This window comes from Oscarella lobularis, chromosome 16 (genome assembly GCF_947507565.1).
Source record: "Oscarella lobularis chromosome 16, ooOscLobu1.1, whole genome shotgun sequence".
In the NCBI taxonomy this organism is placed as follows: domain Eukaryota; kingdom Metazoa; phylum Porifera; class Homoscleromorpha; order Homosclerophorida; family Oscarellidae; genus Oscarella; species Oscarella lobularis.
The window spans coordinates 1,062,500-1,077,033 of record NC_089190.1 but is presented as its reverse complement, the minus strand read 5'-3'; the positions used below and the strand labels follow the sequence as shown (position 1 = coordinate 1,077,033).

At 45.6% G+C, this 14,534-nt stretch overlaps 3 protein-coding genes across 4 annotated transcripts; 2 read left to right on the top strand and 1 right to left on the bottom strand.

Moving 5' to 3' along the window:
* The first annotated feature begins 3,054 nt into the window (after nt 1-3,054).
* LOC136196859 (exosome RNA helicase MTR4-like) lies at nt 3,055-7,470 on the top strand. The gene is made up of 27 exons (XM_065986519.1): nt 3,055-3,099; nt 3,155-3,246; nt 3,299-3,366; nt 3,417-3,529; nt 3,587-3,761; nt 3,817-3,849; nt 3,900-3,957; nt 4,009-4,133; nt 4,189-4,378; nt 4,439-4,570; nt 4,622-4,701; nt 4,750-4,860; nt 4,911-5,012; nt 5,068-5,193; nt 5,255-5,405; nt 5,459-5,631; nt 5,686-5,751; nt 5,810-5,923; nt 5,977-6,087; nt 6,140-6,232; nt 6,285-6,380; nt 6,438-6,535; nt 6,594-6,765; nt 6,825-6,998; nt 7,047-7,092; nt 7,140-7,244; nt 7,299-7,470. Exons 3-27 carry the CDS (start codon nt 3,331-3,333, stop codon nt 7,349-7,351), a joined length of 2,733 nt encoding a protein of 910 aa, XP_065842591.1. The 5' UTR covers nt 3,055-3,099; nt 3,155-3,246; nt 3,299-3,330; the 3' UTR covers nt 7,352-7,470.
* LOC136196858 (uncharacterized) lies at nt 7,246-12,449 on the bottom strand. The gene is made up of 22 exons (XM_065986517.1): nt 12,108-12,449; nt 11,953-12,052; nt 11,335-11,891; nt 11,015-11,276; nt 10,818-10,965; nt 10,677-10,771; nt 10,347-10,616; nt 10,197-10,295; nt 9,884-10,141; nt 9,566-9,835; nt 9,471-9,518; nt 9,286-9,422; nt 9,128-9,234; nt 8,869-9,071; nt 8,709-8,817; nt 8,609-8,660; nt 8,374-8,558; nt 8,105-8,312; nt 8,008-8,051; nt 7,848-7,950; nt 7,707-7,802; nt 7,246-7,656 (listed from the first exon to the last, which is right to left on the bottom strand). The coding sequence occupies exons 1-22, from the start codon at nt 12,222-12,224 to the stop codon at nt 7,417-7,419; spliced, it is 3,708 nt and encodes a 1,235-aa protein (XP_065842589.1). The 5' UTR covers nt 12,225-12,449; the 3' UTR covers nt 7,246-7,416.
* LOC136196860 (ceramide glucosyltransferase-B-like) lies at nt 12,199-14,179 on the top strand. Of its 2 annotated transcripts, none has more exons than XM_065986521.1 (12): nt 12,199-12,325; nt 12,390-12,462; nt 12,517-12,591; nt 12,650-12,752; nt 12,816-12,917; nt 12,973-13,037; nt 13,091-13,138; nt 13,198-13,309; nt 13,361-13,427; nt 13,511-13,603; nt 13,660-13,849; nt 13,907-14,179. In XM_065986521.1, exons 1-12 carry the CDS (start codon nt 12,213-12,215, stop codon nt 14,066-14,068), a joined length of 1,203 nt encoding a protein of 400 aa, XP_065842593.1. In that variant the 5' UTR covers nt 12,199-12,212; the 3' UTR covers nt 14,069-14,179. The 2 variants fall into 2 exon arrangements, with proteins under 2 accessions (XP_065842593.1, XP_065842592.1); XM_065986520.1 differs by having other exon boundaries at nt 13,358-13,427.
* Nucleotides 14,180-14,534: the final 355 nt, after the last annotated feature.

Sequence of the window (14,534 nt, the reverse complement as noted above, 5' to 3'; positions counted from 1 at the left end):
GCAGGATATAGCTAAACTTGTTACGTCTCACTTTGATGAATTTAAGTGCAAATGTTGCATGATTTTCCTTGACGGCTTTGCACAAAAATGGTCGGAAGATGAGTTTGTAAAAGTGCTTGAGGAGCTGATCGAAAAGCTGGGCAGACGGTTTACATTTGTAGTAGCTTTGCACAAAGAATTTCATCCCTGCTCTTCGGTTTTATTGAGCGTCAAGTCTTTCGAAGTCGGCTGGCTTGGAGAGGAGGAAGCAGCGATGTTGTTGACTTGGCATTTTACAGGTGGCAAAGAAGAGCTTTCTGATCTTTCTGATTTCAATCAGACGGCAATGCGCAAGTTGGCTTCACGTTGCGATGGAATTCCTTTAGTTCTAAAACTTGTTGGGTTAAAAGGATACGCTGACGATAAGTCCAAGTCCACCATGAAAGATAAAATAAGACGCTTTCTGGGCTGTCTTTTGTCAGATTATTCTTTATTTCAACAATTTTGCGAAAGGTTTGATAAGCAAGATGAGCTAAGTAGGTGCTTCAAAAGGCGCTGGGAACGTTTGCCAAACAAGTTGAAATCTTGTCTCTTGTGTTTAGCAATTATTTCTCGTTCATTTGCAGAAGAATTTGCGAAAAGTCGCCTAAAACTACCAGACAGTGTTCGTGCTATAAGTCGTCTAACATGCTGGGGACTAGTAACTGTTACTGAGGATCAGCGCTACGTCATTCCTCGCTACTTTCGTCAATATCTATTGACTTTAATTGACTGCGGCTTGAAGTCAAGTAAAATTGACTCCATAACTGACTTGGACAGCAAAGAAGTGCTGAAATGCGTCAAAGAGGCGCAAAATTTGTATTTTGAGCATCTTAAAACGGTAATGGAGCGTATTTTGAAAGAGCGCAGCAGTGAGAAAATGGCTAGCAAGCCTTTTGGGAAATTCAAAGACACCCAAAGCCGGATTTTGGATTATCTTCATATGCCAGATTTCAGGCTTCGAGGTAAATCGTACGATCTTGCTTTAGATATTTGTCAGTCTGAAGCCGCAAGAGATACATTGCTCGACTACGTATCAGTGCATGTACTCCGTAATTTTTGTGAAACTTGCCTGAAATCTGCTGAAAGCTTTCAAGATGATAAGGCTTGTTTTTCGGTCTTCTTCTTGCAAGTTTTGTTGAAGCATCAGCGATATAGGCGACGCGATTTGGCGAAAGTGGAGAATAGGCTATCGGTATCGGGCATGGTAAAAAAAGCTTTGCCGAAAAATTTGCTCCAACAGCGTAGGATGGCCCGAGCTGAATTTTTGATGGCAGAAAGAAATTACAAAGACGCTGCTAAGAAGCTAAAAAAAGTCATCCAGCAGACGAAGACGAATTTTTCTGCTCAGCTGCTTCTCGGTACAGCTTACTACTACCTTGGTGGAAAAGCTTGTGCCGCCAGTGTGGATTTAGGGAAGGGTGATGTTGGAAAGGCAGCTCGTGCTTATTATAAAAGTGCCCTAACTTGTTTTATGAACTGTTTGAGAAACTTCACCCGAGAGGATGACTGTCGCCGATGCTTCGTTAGGATGCGGATTGCAGATACTAACTTTCGGAATGGAGAGTACGACAAAGCCACAGAATTCTACGAGCAACTGCTTGAGGAAGAAGAGAATGTGACTTGGCCCGGCGAAGAAAAGCTAGAAGAATTTAAAGGCCGAAAGGAAATTCGCGTATCGGCCATACATTACGCTTTGGGGCTGTCTCAAGTATTGCAACTTTACGTCGAGGCAAAACAACCGATTGACTTTGAGTCATGTATTGCTTCTTTGGATTGGTCATTAGCTTACCTAAACAGTAGCGTTCTGGATGCTGGCTTACTTTCAGATTGTGTGCACCTGGCTAGAGGAAAAGTTTTTCTGTTATGGGCTCTAAATGAATGGAATTCTTCAGAATCTCCATCATATAAAGCTGTAGACTTTTTGAACGCGGCGGAAGAGTCCTTCAACAACGTTACAAGCGAAGAACGTCAGTCTCTTTTTACTGAAAAGACAGTTTTTAGTGATATAACAAGGACATGCCAAATAGAATCTACTGTTTTGCCCGAACTTGGAAGTTCTTTGCCTCAAATGTTTCTGAGTTGTCGCGATGACGGATGTGGTTGGAAATTGACCCCGAAGAACTGCACTGTTTCTCAACGGTTGTCTGCTTTTGACGCTACTCTTCGTCATAAATCAGCAGCGATGCTTCTGCTTGGAAATTCTTTTCTATATCTTGATATTGTTGATAAGGAAAGAAATGACGTGCTTATTTCTTACAAATCTGCCTCTTACTTGGACTCCGCTTCTGAGTCAGATGAAGCTGCTCACGCTGAGTCCCATGGCGAGGAGTATTCTGTTCTCCCTTCTAGGATAAAGAAAACAAGAAAATCCTTTGATAACTGCTTTCTACCCGTCCCGTTGTCTGCGACAATTGAGACAGGGTCTCCCATAAGTGGTCCCTGCGACACTAGAACAGTGGCGTCTGAGTCAGTTTCATCTTCTGTTGCGCGGCGGAATCATGGCAGTTTGAGACCTAACGCCAGGTCTCTTCCGGACCACAGAGATGATTCGTCTAATGATCATGATGCCACCCCGCCACTAATGGGCTCCACTAACGGGCTCCACTAACGTAGGTTTATAAACCAGAAAATATCTCGGTTTTTCTGTTGCGCCTCCCGAAAATGGAGTCATGCGCTCTAACAACTAAACAGTGAGACGTTCGCTTCTCGCGAGGGGTCTCGATAGCTGATTTGGAGTTGGTCCGCTTTAATTTTAATTTTTTTGTGTTTGGGGTGAATCAATAAATACAATGGGGAAATACAGTAGCCGAATAACCCTCGCCAAAAAAATCGCCACGTGCTTTTAACGCACGCACCCATGACTTCTTTCGGTGAGGGATTATTCGACGTTTTCGAAGACCACACTTCACGGAATGGTCCGAGAAAACGTCGAAAAGTTTCAGCCGACGAACCGGCGCAAGCACCAAAAGCGCAGAAGGTTGTCGAAGACGCAGAAGTAGAGGAAGAAGAAATCGACGCCGCGACAACAGAGACAACGACGACTACAGGTCTTGCCGACGAAGATAACGAAGGAGAAAGGTATCACAGCTTTGATTTCTAACTTTTTTCCTTCGTGAAATCGATGTCGTGTTAGTGGGACAAGCAAAGACGCGAAGGAAGAGATTGTCGAGGCGAAGCCGCGTGTCGTCAGTCTTGAGACGATCGAAGCGTGCACACATGAAGTAGGTCGCCCTCAATTTGAAAATATTAATTTAATTAACGAAATTTTTGCAGGTAGCATTGCCAGCACAACACATCGGCGAGTACGTGATGAAGGAGAAGTCAAAAGAGAGCAAACCAGCTAAAGTTAGATTTAATCCCACTTGTAAATAATAAGCTCATAACGTTCTTTGAAGGTGTATCCATTTTCATTGGATCCCTTTCAGAAGGAGGCGCTCAAGTGCTTGGAGGCTCGCGAATCTGTTCTCGTTTCCGCGCACACGTCCGCCGGAAAGACGGTTGTTGCAGAGTGAGTCACTGCTACGTCAAATTACAATTTTATTTTGTGTTTATACTCTTGTTTTAGATATGCAATTGCTATGTCGTTGAGAGATAAGCAGCGTGTGATCTACACGACGCCTATCAAGGCGTTGAGCAATCAAAAGTATCGGGATTTAAACGAGGAATTCGGCGACGTTGGTCTAATGACTGGCGATGTCACGCTGAATCCGGGAGCAAGCTGTCTGGTCATGACAACAGAGGTAAGAGGTGGATATGTACATGAGAGTTAACGTAAATGAGTATCGTCTGTTACAGATTTTACGAAGTATGTTGTATAGAGGATCAGAGGTAAAGAGCATCAGTTTATTGGATCTATATTTATCATAGCTCTACTGTAGGTTATGCGTGAAGTGGGATGGGTAGTGTTTGATGAGTGCCACTACATGAGAGACAAAGGCGAGTAACCCCTCATCTCCTCAATTTCCCCCTTTCTCATTCTATTTTCAGAGCGAGGTGTTGTTTGGGAAGAGACAATCATCCTTTTACCGGACAACGTCTACTACGTTTTCCTATCAGCAACAATTCCCAATGCACGGCAGTTTGCCTCGTGGACATGCCACCTTCACAAACAGGTAAATATCATAGATATGATGTATATAGGGATAGTCTTTTGAACCTTCTTTCTAGCCCGTTCACGTTGTCTATACCGATTATCGACCCGTTCCACTGCAGCACTATGTTTATCCGGCAGGCGCGGATGGTCTCTATCTCATTGTTGACGAGAAAGGCGATTTCAAAGAGGAGAATTTTCAGAAAGCAATGGGTTTACTGAAGGACGGCGAGGGAAGCAGAGTGGGACGAAAAGGAGGGACGAAAGGTTAGGGAAGAGTGATAGAGCAATATTTTGAAACAGTTCTATGCGTTGTACGTGACGTAGGCTCTTCGACGTGCTACAACGTAGTGAAGATGATCATGGAGAGAAACATGCAGCCAGTCATCGTGTTCAGCTTCAGCAAGCGAGACTGCGAAGCGTACGCGCTGCAGATGTCCAAGCTCGATTTCAACACGGGTTAGTAGAATCAAATCCTTCTTTATAATTTTCCTCTCATCGTACGCTTAGACGAAGAAAAGAAACTGGTGGACGAAGTGTTTTCAAATGCCATTGACGCCCTATCGGACGAAGACAAGCATTTGCCTCAGGCACACTTCACTTTGTCTTCGTTGTCAAACTCTTCAATGTCTTCATAGGTGGAGCACGTGCTTCCGCTGCTGAAACGGGGCGTCGGTATTCACCACGGCGGTCTGCTTCCCATTCTCAAGGAGGTGATAGAGATTCTCTTTGGCGAAGGGCTCATCAAAGTAAGAGTAACCGTTTATTTAATTAGCTAGGAATAATTGGTCTTTGCTAGGCGTTGTTTGCAACGGAGACGTTTGCTCTGGGACTCAACATGCCAGCAAGAACTGTCGTCTTCTCGAATCCTAGAAAATTCGACGGCAAAGAGTTTCGATGGGTACGTTCATCAAAGAATGCCGAAAGTGATTGGCTGACTTTTTATTTTCCTTCAGGTCACTGGCGGAGAATACATTCAGATGAGCGGTCGCGCTGGACGACGAGGAATCGACGAGAGAGGCATCGTCATGCTGATGGTCGACGAGAAGATGGATCCCCCTGTTGGAAAAACGCTCCTAAAGGTGCCCAGTCTGTGTAGTGAAAAAGACTTCAATTAATTAATGATATGCTTTCTTCGTTTAGGGGCACTCTGATCCTCTCAATAGCGCCTTCTATTTGAACTACAACATGGTGCTGAACCTTTTGAGAGTCGAAGAAATTAATCCTGAGTATATGCTGGAGAAGTCGTTCTACCAGTGGCAACACGAGATGGCCATACCAGATATGGAAGACAGTAAGGAAATGGCGAAGAAGCAACTCGATTCCTTTATTTCTTTTTCTTCTCAGAAATGACGCACCTCCAGTCGGCTAAGGAATCTGTAGACATACCCAATGAGAAAGAGGCAATGCTTTACTACAAGATACGCCAGCAGTTGGACAAACTGGAGATCGAGTTGCGCTCCTATATCGTCAAGCCTAAGTATTTACTTCCATTCCTGCAGCCGGGAAGACTCATCTCCGTAAGAGAACGCGAGAAAGCCGCGACTAAAGGAATGAGATCGTTTCGTTGGTAGGTCAAAGACGGTGACGACGACTACGGGTGGGGTGCCGTAGTTAATTTTCAGAAAAAGGCCGTGAAGGTTCGTTTTGTATACGTAGTCATTGCCGGGGAGAGAACTAAAGGCTCATGTTACTTAGGGAGAGGGAAGTCGATACGTCGTGGACGTTCTGCTGCACTGCGTCGCCGAAACGTCGCCCGTGTTTGGAAAAATTCCCAAACCTGCAGCCAGCCGTTCGGACGGGGAAATGCAGGTGGGCTGGTCTTTTTAAACCTTGACGTAATTATCAGTCGATTTTGCGTTCAGGTGGTGCCGATATCGATTAAACTGATTGAGGCAATCAGTAGCGTCAGAATCTATCTCAGCAAAGATTTGAAACCGAAAGACAGCAGGCAGACCGTTCTCAGGACGATTCAAGTGCCCCAAAAGGAGTCCTCATTAATAGCACTTCGCGATTTCTCTCTCTTAGGAAGTGCGGCGAAGATTCAAGGACAAACTACCCTATTTGGATCCGGTCGAAGACATGAATATAACGGAGGACGGCTTCAAGAAAACGGTCAAGGTAATGGGAGCTTTGCTGACGTGTCGTGGAGTCGAGGGCTCGTGTCTTGCAGAAAATCGAAACATTAGAACGCCGCCTTTTTAGTCATCCACTTCACGACGATCCGGAGGAGAAACACGTCTACGAACTGTGCGAGAAAAAGGAAAAGGTTTGCGCTCTCTCTCGACGAAGTATTCCTCAAACTGAAAACGCGACTCTTCTACAGTTGGCATCGGAAGTGAAGCACACCAAGTCACAGATCAAAAAAGCGAAGACCGTTCTTCTCCTCGACCAACTGAAGTGCAGAAAACGAGTTCTAAGAAGGCACACTCGCGGCACACACTATCTAGATTCGCACACCGTTATCTCCTCTTTTTATCAGACTGGGATACGCATCGGCGTCCGACGTCGTCGATCTCAAAGGCCGAGTCGCCTGCGAGATCACGAGTTCCGACTGTCTACTTTTGACGGAAATGATGTTCAACGGGACGTTCAACGATCTCGCCGTCGAGCAGACGGTCGCTCTTTTATCGTGTTTTATCTTCGAAGAGAAGGTAAAGCGAACGGCCTTTTTCGTTGAGTGCGATTTCTTTATTTTTATTTTTTTTGGTAGACGGAGGCGAGTACGAAGTTGTCTGAAGAGCTCGCCGGTCCCTTGCGCGTTCTTCAGGAGACCGCTCGTCGCATCGCTCACATTGCGGCCGAATGCAAAATGGAGATCGTCGAAGACGAGTACGTTCAGTCGTTCAAGACGGGCCTGATGGACGTGGTTTATACGTGGGCTAAAGTAGGAAAACGAGCAGAGGTCGTATACTTAGTCTAAGGCTGTTGTTAGGGTTCGACGTTTGCCCAGCTGTGTAAAATGACCGAAGTATTTGAAGGTGAGTGCATGTACTGTGATTTCCAATTTATTGCAATTGCAATTCAGGAAGCATCATCCGAACGATGCGACGTCTCGAAGAGTTGCTTCGCGAAATGTGCCAAGCCGCGAAAGTGATAGGCAACACGGAACTGGAAAACAAATTCTCGCAGGGTAAGAGGAATAAATTGAATCAGAAAAAAGGAAATAACCTTTTTTCCCCCCAAGGTATTACAAAGATTAAAAGAGACATCGTTTTTGCCGCTAGCTTGTACCTTTAGTCCCCTCCTCCAGAACGGGTCGTTTAAGTATGCTGTTGTACTGTTATTCTCGTTTATAAGTAGTGCTAAAGGAATACTATTCGCGTTTGCGTCTCAGAAGGATTACTCGGTTTTCGATAGCCTATCTTTCTATACGTCTTTTGCTTCATTGGACTAGGGGTGACGAAAACGGAGCCATCCAAGAGAAGTGAAGAAAGAAAAGAGAAACAGTTACCGTAAGATATGTCTACGCATGTCTTACTATTTTCATCGAATAGGGGTGAAGAAGTGATGTCGTAGCAAGGGACCAGGCATTCATCGTTCGTCTGTAAAACGTCAGAGACTACGGGCTGCGACGAAACAGATCGACGTTTACGCGTTCGACGGATTGGGAAGGCGATTCTAAGAGCCAATTTGTCGACGTGTCTGTGTATGGTACGGAGCTGCGAGCAGACGAGGCAGTGAAGAAATGCTAGAAGAGAAAAAGTTAGTCAAAGAAAAAGGCACTGTTTCCCACCTTATAGACTTTGAGAGGTACGGAAGGACACAGCCGAGCGAGATCGTCAACGCGAAGAGACAGTAATTGAGTCAGAGGTGCAGAATTGAGTAAAAGCTGAGCTCTAAACAAAGAATTAATTCTTTTCTCGTTCTAGCAGAGGAGCCCCTATAAGGCGTACGTAAAGGAGCTGATCGACGGAATGCTTACGAGAAACGCTTCATGCTACGAATGACGTCTACGAGTATGTTCTTGCCTCGTATTCTGACTGGTCTTACTGCTGTCATTTGGTCTGTTATCCAAGATCTTGTGAACCATTGGCGCCGATTTTTGGCCGATGCCCTGTCGCCAATAAGTCGTACGTGTCGCGCTACGTCGTCCTCTCCGAAGCCGAAGACGAGTCGAAGTTTGAAAGAATCGTCGCCTTGCCGAAGGTGAGCAGTGCACGCAAACAATTTCGCTATGCAGTCGGACTCAAAGAAGACACTGTGAGAGTAGAGAGGACTGAGGGGAGGAGCTCGGGGGTCCTGGAGTTTGAGCGGCTTACGCTCCGTTTTCCTCAGCCTGCTTCTGACGATAGATCACAAGCCAATTGACGACATACTTCAGCGAGAGAGCAGTTAGTTTTTTCGTTAGAGCCTTGACTCCGTCTGGTTGATTGAGCTCGTCTATTGTCGCTAGTATGACTGCAGTTTCCTCGTCCATAATAATGTCCGCAAAGAACAGATAAGGCTAGAGAAGAGAAAGAGTTTTAATTGAGATGTCATACGTAGTCCTTTTACCATCTGCGCCGTTAGTGCGTTGTAGTCCCTTTCGATAACAACGACGCTGTACCTAAGAGTTCAATTTCAGCACACAGGTTTAGAGTCTCTCGTTGAAAACCTGTCTTCGAGTGCAAGTAGCAGTTTCTTGTCTTGAACGATTCTACTTGACGCTATCAACGTCATTTGCTCTCGAGCGGTAGACGGAGGATTGGTAGAAGGGCCGGTTTCTATAGAAGAAATAAGTAATCAGTCTCAGACGTCTGCCTGTTCTAGTATACGCGACTCCTCCGGCCCCTCAAGGGCCATTGTTTGACTATTGATTCCTGAGGTTTTGAGCTCAACGACTCGGACGTTTCGTGCTATTTCTACATTGTCGTCGTCTTGTTTTTCGTAGTAGATTACGAGGTCAAATTCTTCCCAGGAAATCGTTTCAGTCGGAGTCTCTTTACACGACACCAGTAGGCAGTCATAAGCTTGGAGTCTAAGTCAGACTTGTAGTTTAGTTTGGGCGCGTCGTACTCCACTGCATGAGCATACGTTTGGGACACCGGTAGGGACGCAGTCCTTACGTTGCACTGTCGTGTTAAAAATTCTCCTATTTCTTCAGACAGAACGTCGAAACAGCGACTTATGAGAATCATAATCTGTTGCAACATCGAAGAGAAAAGCGAAGACTTTTTCCCCAAAGTCCAAACCTTGCTCAAATGACATCCATTGGAGCCGTGACCGTTGACGAGATTTCGAAGTTCGTTCAACTTGGCATGGTACACTTTCTGGGCTCTGAGATTGCGCTCGTTCCTCGTCAAATGATGCAGGACGAGATCAAGAAAGTCTACGAGTAAGAATGAATAAGTGGAATTAAAAGATAAGAGAGAGGTACCTTTAACAGCTAAACTCTCTCTCTTTTCTAGTGTCTTGGATAGATGACCTAAAAACATCTACTATCATAGGAGCGTATATCTAGGGTTTGGTTACCTATTGCAGATCTAATACTGCAGTGGACGATAAGGTCAGCCAATTCAACGAGAATGCACAAACAATAAGCGTTCTTGTAGATCTCCTCGTCTCGAGGTCGCTCGTCGTCAGTCGCCAGTCGCACTTCCACTTCTCTCATTCGAAATCGAATATAGTCGAGCTGCACGATTTGAAAAGAGTCGCGACGAGTCAGCACGTTGTGGGAACGAAGTGCGCCGAGCGGCGCGTCGGCCGTACGCTCCAGAAGAGCGACGACGTTTATGAGAGAACCTGCGTGCATATGAAAAGGTGTGTCCGAGGCAAGGACACCGAGAAAACCTTGCATCTCGACTTCGCGAGTAATTGAATTGACCGATGGTATTCCGTCTTGACCGAACGTTCCTTTTGTCCCCTTTTCCTCCCCTGCAGGTAGTGGTGAAGGCGACGGCTCTGCCGCTTTCCTGGTTCGAAGCATGGAGAACTCATCAAGTGGATCAAACGCTGGAAACGGTTGCTGCTTTGATTTCCTAAGGCGTTCTGGAGGTGGAGAATGACGACGCTTTTGCTGCAGCGTTTTTTTCCGGTAACCCTCGGGTTCTGGGGACCAAAGAATCGTGCCAACGTCATTTATAGACATGGGAAACATTTCTACCGTTTCGTAGGCTCGGTATTCCCAAGCTAGAAGCCAATGTTTGTGGAGGCAACGCGTTCTCTTCCTCCTCCTCTTCTCTCAACAGAAGATCGTCGTTAACTAACACAACAAAGAAGTCGCATATACTGAAACGGTATTGAATTATCTAACCGAACGTAAGAAAAGGTTGAGCCTTGCAGAAAGTCTCCGCAAGGAAACAACGCTCGTTATCGTCGTTCCCGTCGTTACTTTCAAATAATAACTCGTCTCGAAGAGCTCGCATTGCACTGTCGACGAACGATTCGCTGTCGCTCACCGGATCCCAGTAGAGATCGACTTCGAGCGTGCTACTGAGCGTCTCGACACTCACTTCGAGAATTTCCATCAGATTGAGAACGGTCGGTGGTCGAGGTAGCGTTGCTATAGCATCGAGCGGGGGAACTAATGGGACGAAATTTGAATTTTTTACGCGAATCAATACTATTCTCTTCTACTATCTACCTTCGAAGACGAGTCCTGCTATGTCGTCATAGCTCATGTCTCTTCTCTGTATAGACAGCTCTTCTCTATTTGCAGTGCTCGGGGACAGGATTCGTCTGGAGAAGAATCTATTTATTGATGATAAGAAGATGATTTACGTACAGCAACGGTTGGGGACTCATCGGTATAGGTGACATTGCGTCGAGATGATCATTCATTCTGCGACGACTATATCTTTCTATTGGACTTCTGTCGGACACCGGCGTCTCGATCAGACACGTGCTCGCATTAAAACAGTCGCCGTTCGCATCTAAAAGAGGAATCAGATAAAAATACGAAGAAAGATGCCAAGCATTCACTGTCATCATTCAAAAGAACGAGAGTCGAGGATTTTTCCGCCGTCGTTGCACTATCGTCACCGTAGCTCAAATCCGACCGAAGCGACTCTCTCACTCGCGCGACAACGTCATCAACGAAGCCATCATCCCCGTCGAGTTTGTCGACAAACAAGCAGTCTACTTCGATGTGCGCTCGAACGCAAGATCCTGGATTGACAGCATCGCGACGGAAGAGCTCGTCGTCTCGAAAGGGCTCGCAAAAACCTTCAAAGACGTTCTCCTCCTGCGCAAAGCAAGGCAATAATCAATAAATCAATAAATATGAAAGTCGTCGATAATACGCCGAGAGGTTCCTTCTGTAGCAGATCCGGCAACTCGGTGAAGTCCTTTGAGTGCGTCGACGTCGCTTCCGTTTCTTCTCCCGTCGGCTCGTTGCTCGCGTCAAATATCGACCTCATCAGTCGCTCGCTTATCGGCTCGCCGTCGCCAGTCAGAAACGGATCCGGAACGACGCTGACCCCCACCTGATGCAATCGCTTCTGCAGCACGTCGAGTCGACGTAATTGAGCCAGGTAGTCGGCCAAGTAGTCGCCGGACGCGCAAAGAGGCAGAAAATCTTCGAGACACCATTTGTCGTCGCTGTCGTCATCATCATTGTCATCCTCCCAGAAGAGCGTCGTCTGATTTGATGACGCCTTGACCATCTCTATTGCCTCGTCACACGCTTCAAGCAAAGCCGTCTCAACGTCCTCCGGTAGCTCTTCGCTACACGTATCCTCGAAATCGTCAGCAAAGCTCTCCAATTCCGAACACCGATATCCGCTGTCTAACGATTCCAAGTCTTCGTCGAGCGAGTCCTTTTCGTTACCATAGCTACCAAAGTCTTCCTGCCTCAAATCTTAATTAAATGCAGTAGGGGTATAATTGATTAATAATTTTCAATGTGGGGCACGTGATACCAGGCCAATAGAATTTCTGATCGTCGATACAAGTCGTTTCTATGGAGTCGAGACAAATCATTTGCTTCAGAACGTCCTTCGAGTCGTTTTGGTGTGAGACCTAAATTATCGAAGGCGATCCGACGCAAATGCCAAAGTGAGAGCGAAAAAATGACCTCTGCGTAATAATTCTTTGCTAAGAACACGGGCATTGGGATCGGGTTGAGTGAAAAGAAAATTGCCACGTGGTCAACCGCGCGTGAAATCCCGTATCTTCCTCGATGGCTGATCATTTCTCGGCGGCGGTCGATTTCTCGTCGTGGTTTTGGAACGGCGTCTTTTTTGCGTGGTGCGGCTACATTTTGCTATCTCACATACCGGCAGCCGTCCGCGCGTAAGCATCTCTAGCTCCAAAGCGTCTTCGGTTCATCGATTCGAGTCATTTTGCCTCGTTTCAGACGCCTCAGCCTTCACCGTCGTAGATTTTCGCTTAAGAGCGACGACTTATGCCCGTCGGTGACGATCGTTAAGGTGAATTCAGGGCCAAAAAGCGTACGTCTCGTGTGTGGGAGTTTTTTCTATAAGCCTTTGTTGGGAGATGACGGGAATCTGAACGACAACTTGGAGGGGTACTTCAAGTTGGATTACCCCTCGAATAAGGTCAATAAATCTGCTAATTAATTAATTAATTAATTAATCCAATATTTGCGTTTTGTAGTTTGAAATTCTATTTTGTGTCATGGATCCCGATGATCCGGCGAAGGCTATTGTTGATAGCCTCATAGCCAAGTATCCGTCAGTAGATGCAAGACTTCTTACTGGTAGGTTGGATACAGATCTCTGTAGTATTATTGTTCTATCATAATCTTTTCTTTTTGTCTAAGGAGGCAAGCACATTGGGATCAATCCGAAAATTAATAACATGCACGTCGCCGTGTCCGGTGCGCGTCACGACTTTATTTGGCTGAGTGACAGCAACATAATGGGTTCGTACCAAATTCCCTATGTTTTTGTTCTAATTAATTAACCTCTCTTTTTAAGTTCGTCCTGAGAATCTTAAAGAACTCGTAGCATGTTTAGATCCCACCGTCGGTCTCGTTCATCAGGTAGCCCCTGACCTCCTACTAAATACATATATATATTTCCATTATTTATTTAGCTTCCTTACGCTTTACCTGCTGACTCATTTGCTGCTCTAGTTGACAAGGTGAGTCTTAGGACTGCGACAGATGATTTTTCTATTATCTATTGGACTGTCTTGGGTAGATCTACTTTGGCACTCAGCACGCTCGAGTCTACTTAGTTGCTGATATGCTCAAACGAAATTGTGCCAATGGAATGTCGTGGTTGCTTCGAAAGAGCGCTCTCGAGGAAGTTGGTAAGTACACCTGCTCAGAAACGTCTCCCCACCTACTAATAGATTGAGTAGGTGGCTTGGCTGCTTTCAGCGAATATCTAGCGGAAGATTTCTTCATAGGAAAGACGCTTTGGGAAAGGTGAGACCTATGCAGTAGTACGACAAAAAAAACCCCGCATCATGTCTATCAAGTAGCCTGTTACTAAATCTTTTCTTGTTTAGAGGATGGAAACTTTCTCTGTGCTCATTGCCAGCCTTGCAGAATCCGTCCGCCACTGTAACGTCGCTATCTCGATTTCGGAATCGAATGATCAGGTGACATGCACTCATTCAATTTTTTTAACTTTATTACGTTCTCGTTTTCTCTCGAGGTGGACGAGATTGAGGGCTTCGATGATGCCTTTTCCGGGTTTACTGGAGCCTCTAACGGAGTGCATTTTCCTCGGCATTTTCGCATCGATCGCTGCTTCGCGAATATTCAACTGCTGCGTTCTGACCTTCTTCGTTCTTCAGTCAATAGTCTGGTTCCTCTTAGACTACCATCTCATGTCTTGCGTTGAAGTAAAACAGCCTATAAGTGATAAATGATGTGTTTTCACGCAATCTTGTTCCACATAGAATGGTCCACTGCCGAGCATGTGGAAAGTCATCTGCGCTTGGCTCGTGCGCGAGTTGTGGACGATACCGATATTCGTCGAGTCGCTTTGCAGCCAGCGCATCACGTGGGGAGGCCATCTTTTTCAACTGGAGTTCGGCGGTCACAGCGTGAAGTTAGAGTAGTAAAGTGTTAAGGAAAAGGAAAAAGGGAATCTATGATATCATAAAACATGGGCATTTTTATTTGCGGGGAGCGTAACACAAAATAGTATTAAACCTGATTTTGTAGAAACATTCTAGCGTTGCAAATCTGTTTATAATTGCCATGCCAACATTGCGTAGATGCAGAATGGATAAATCGGGGACTCTCAATTAATTAATTAATTAATTAATTAATTAATTAATTAAAATCGTTGTCGGTTTATTTGCAAGGTAAGCTCACAGTAGGCTTAGTCTAAGTCGTGTCCGACAGAGTCTACTACGCTACTCGAGTTCTGTTTTAGGTTTTTCATTGTTTCGGTTTTCCGTCGGGCTGTTTCAGCCTGAATTGGCTCATTTTCGCATCGATGTCGTAGAAGGAGAGTTCGTTGTAGGCAAAGTAGTCTTCGGCTTTGTACGATTTCGCGTCCGTCTTGCCGGATTCGCTTGT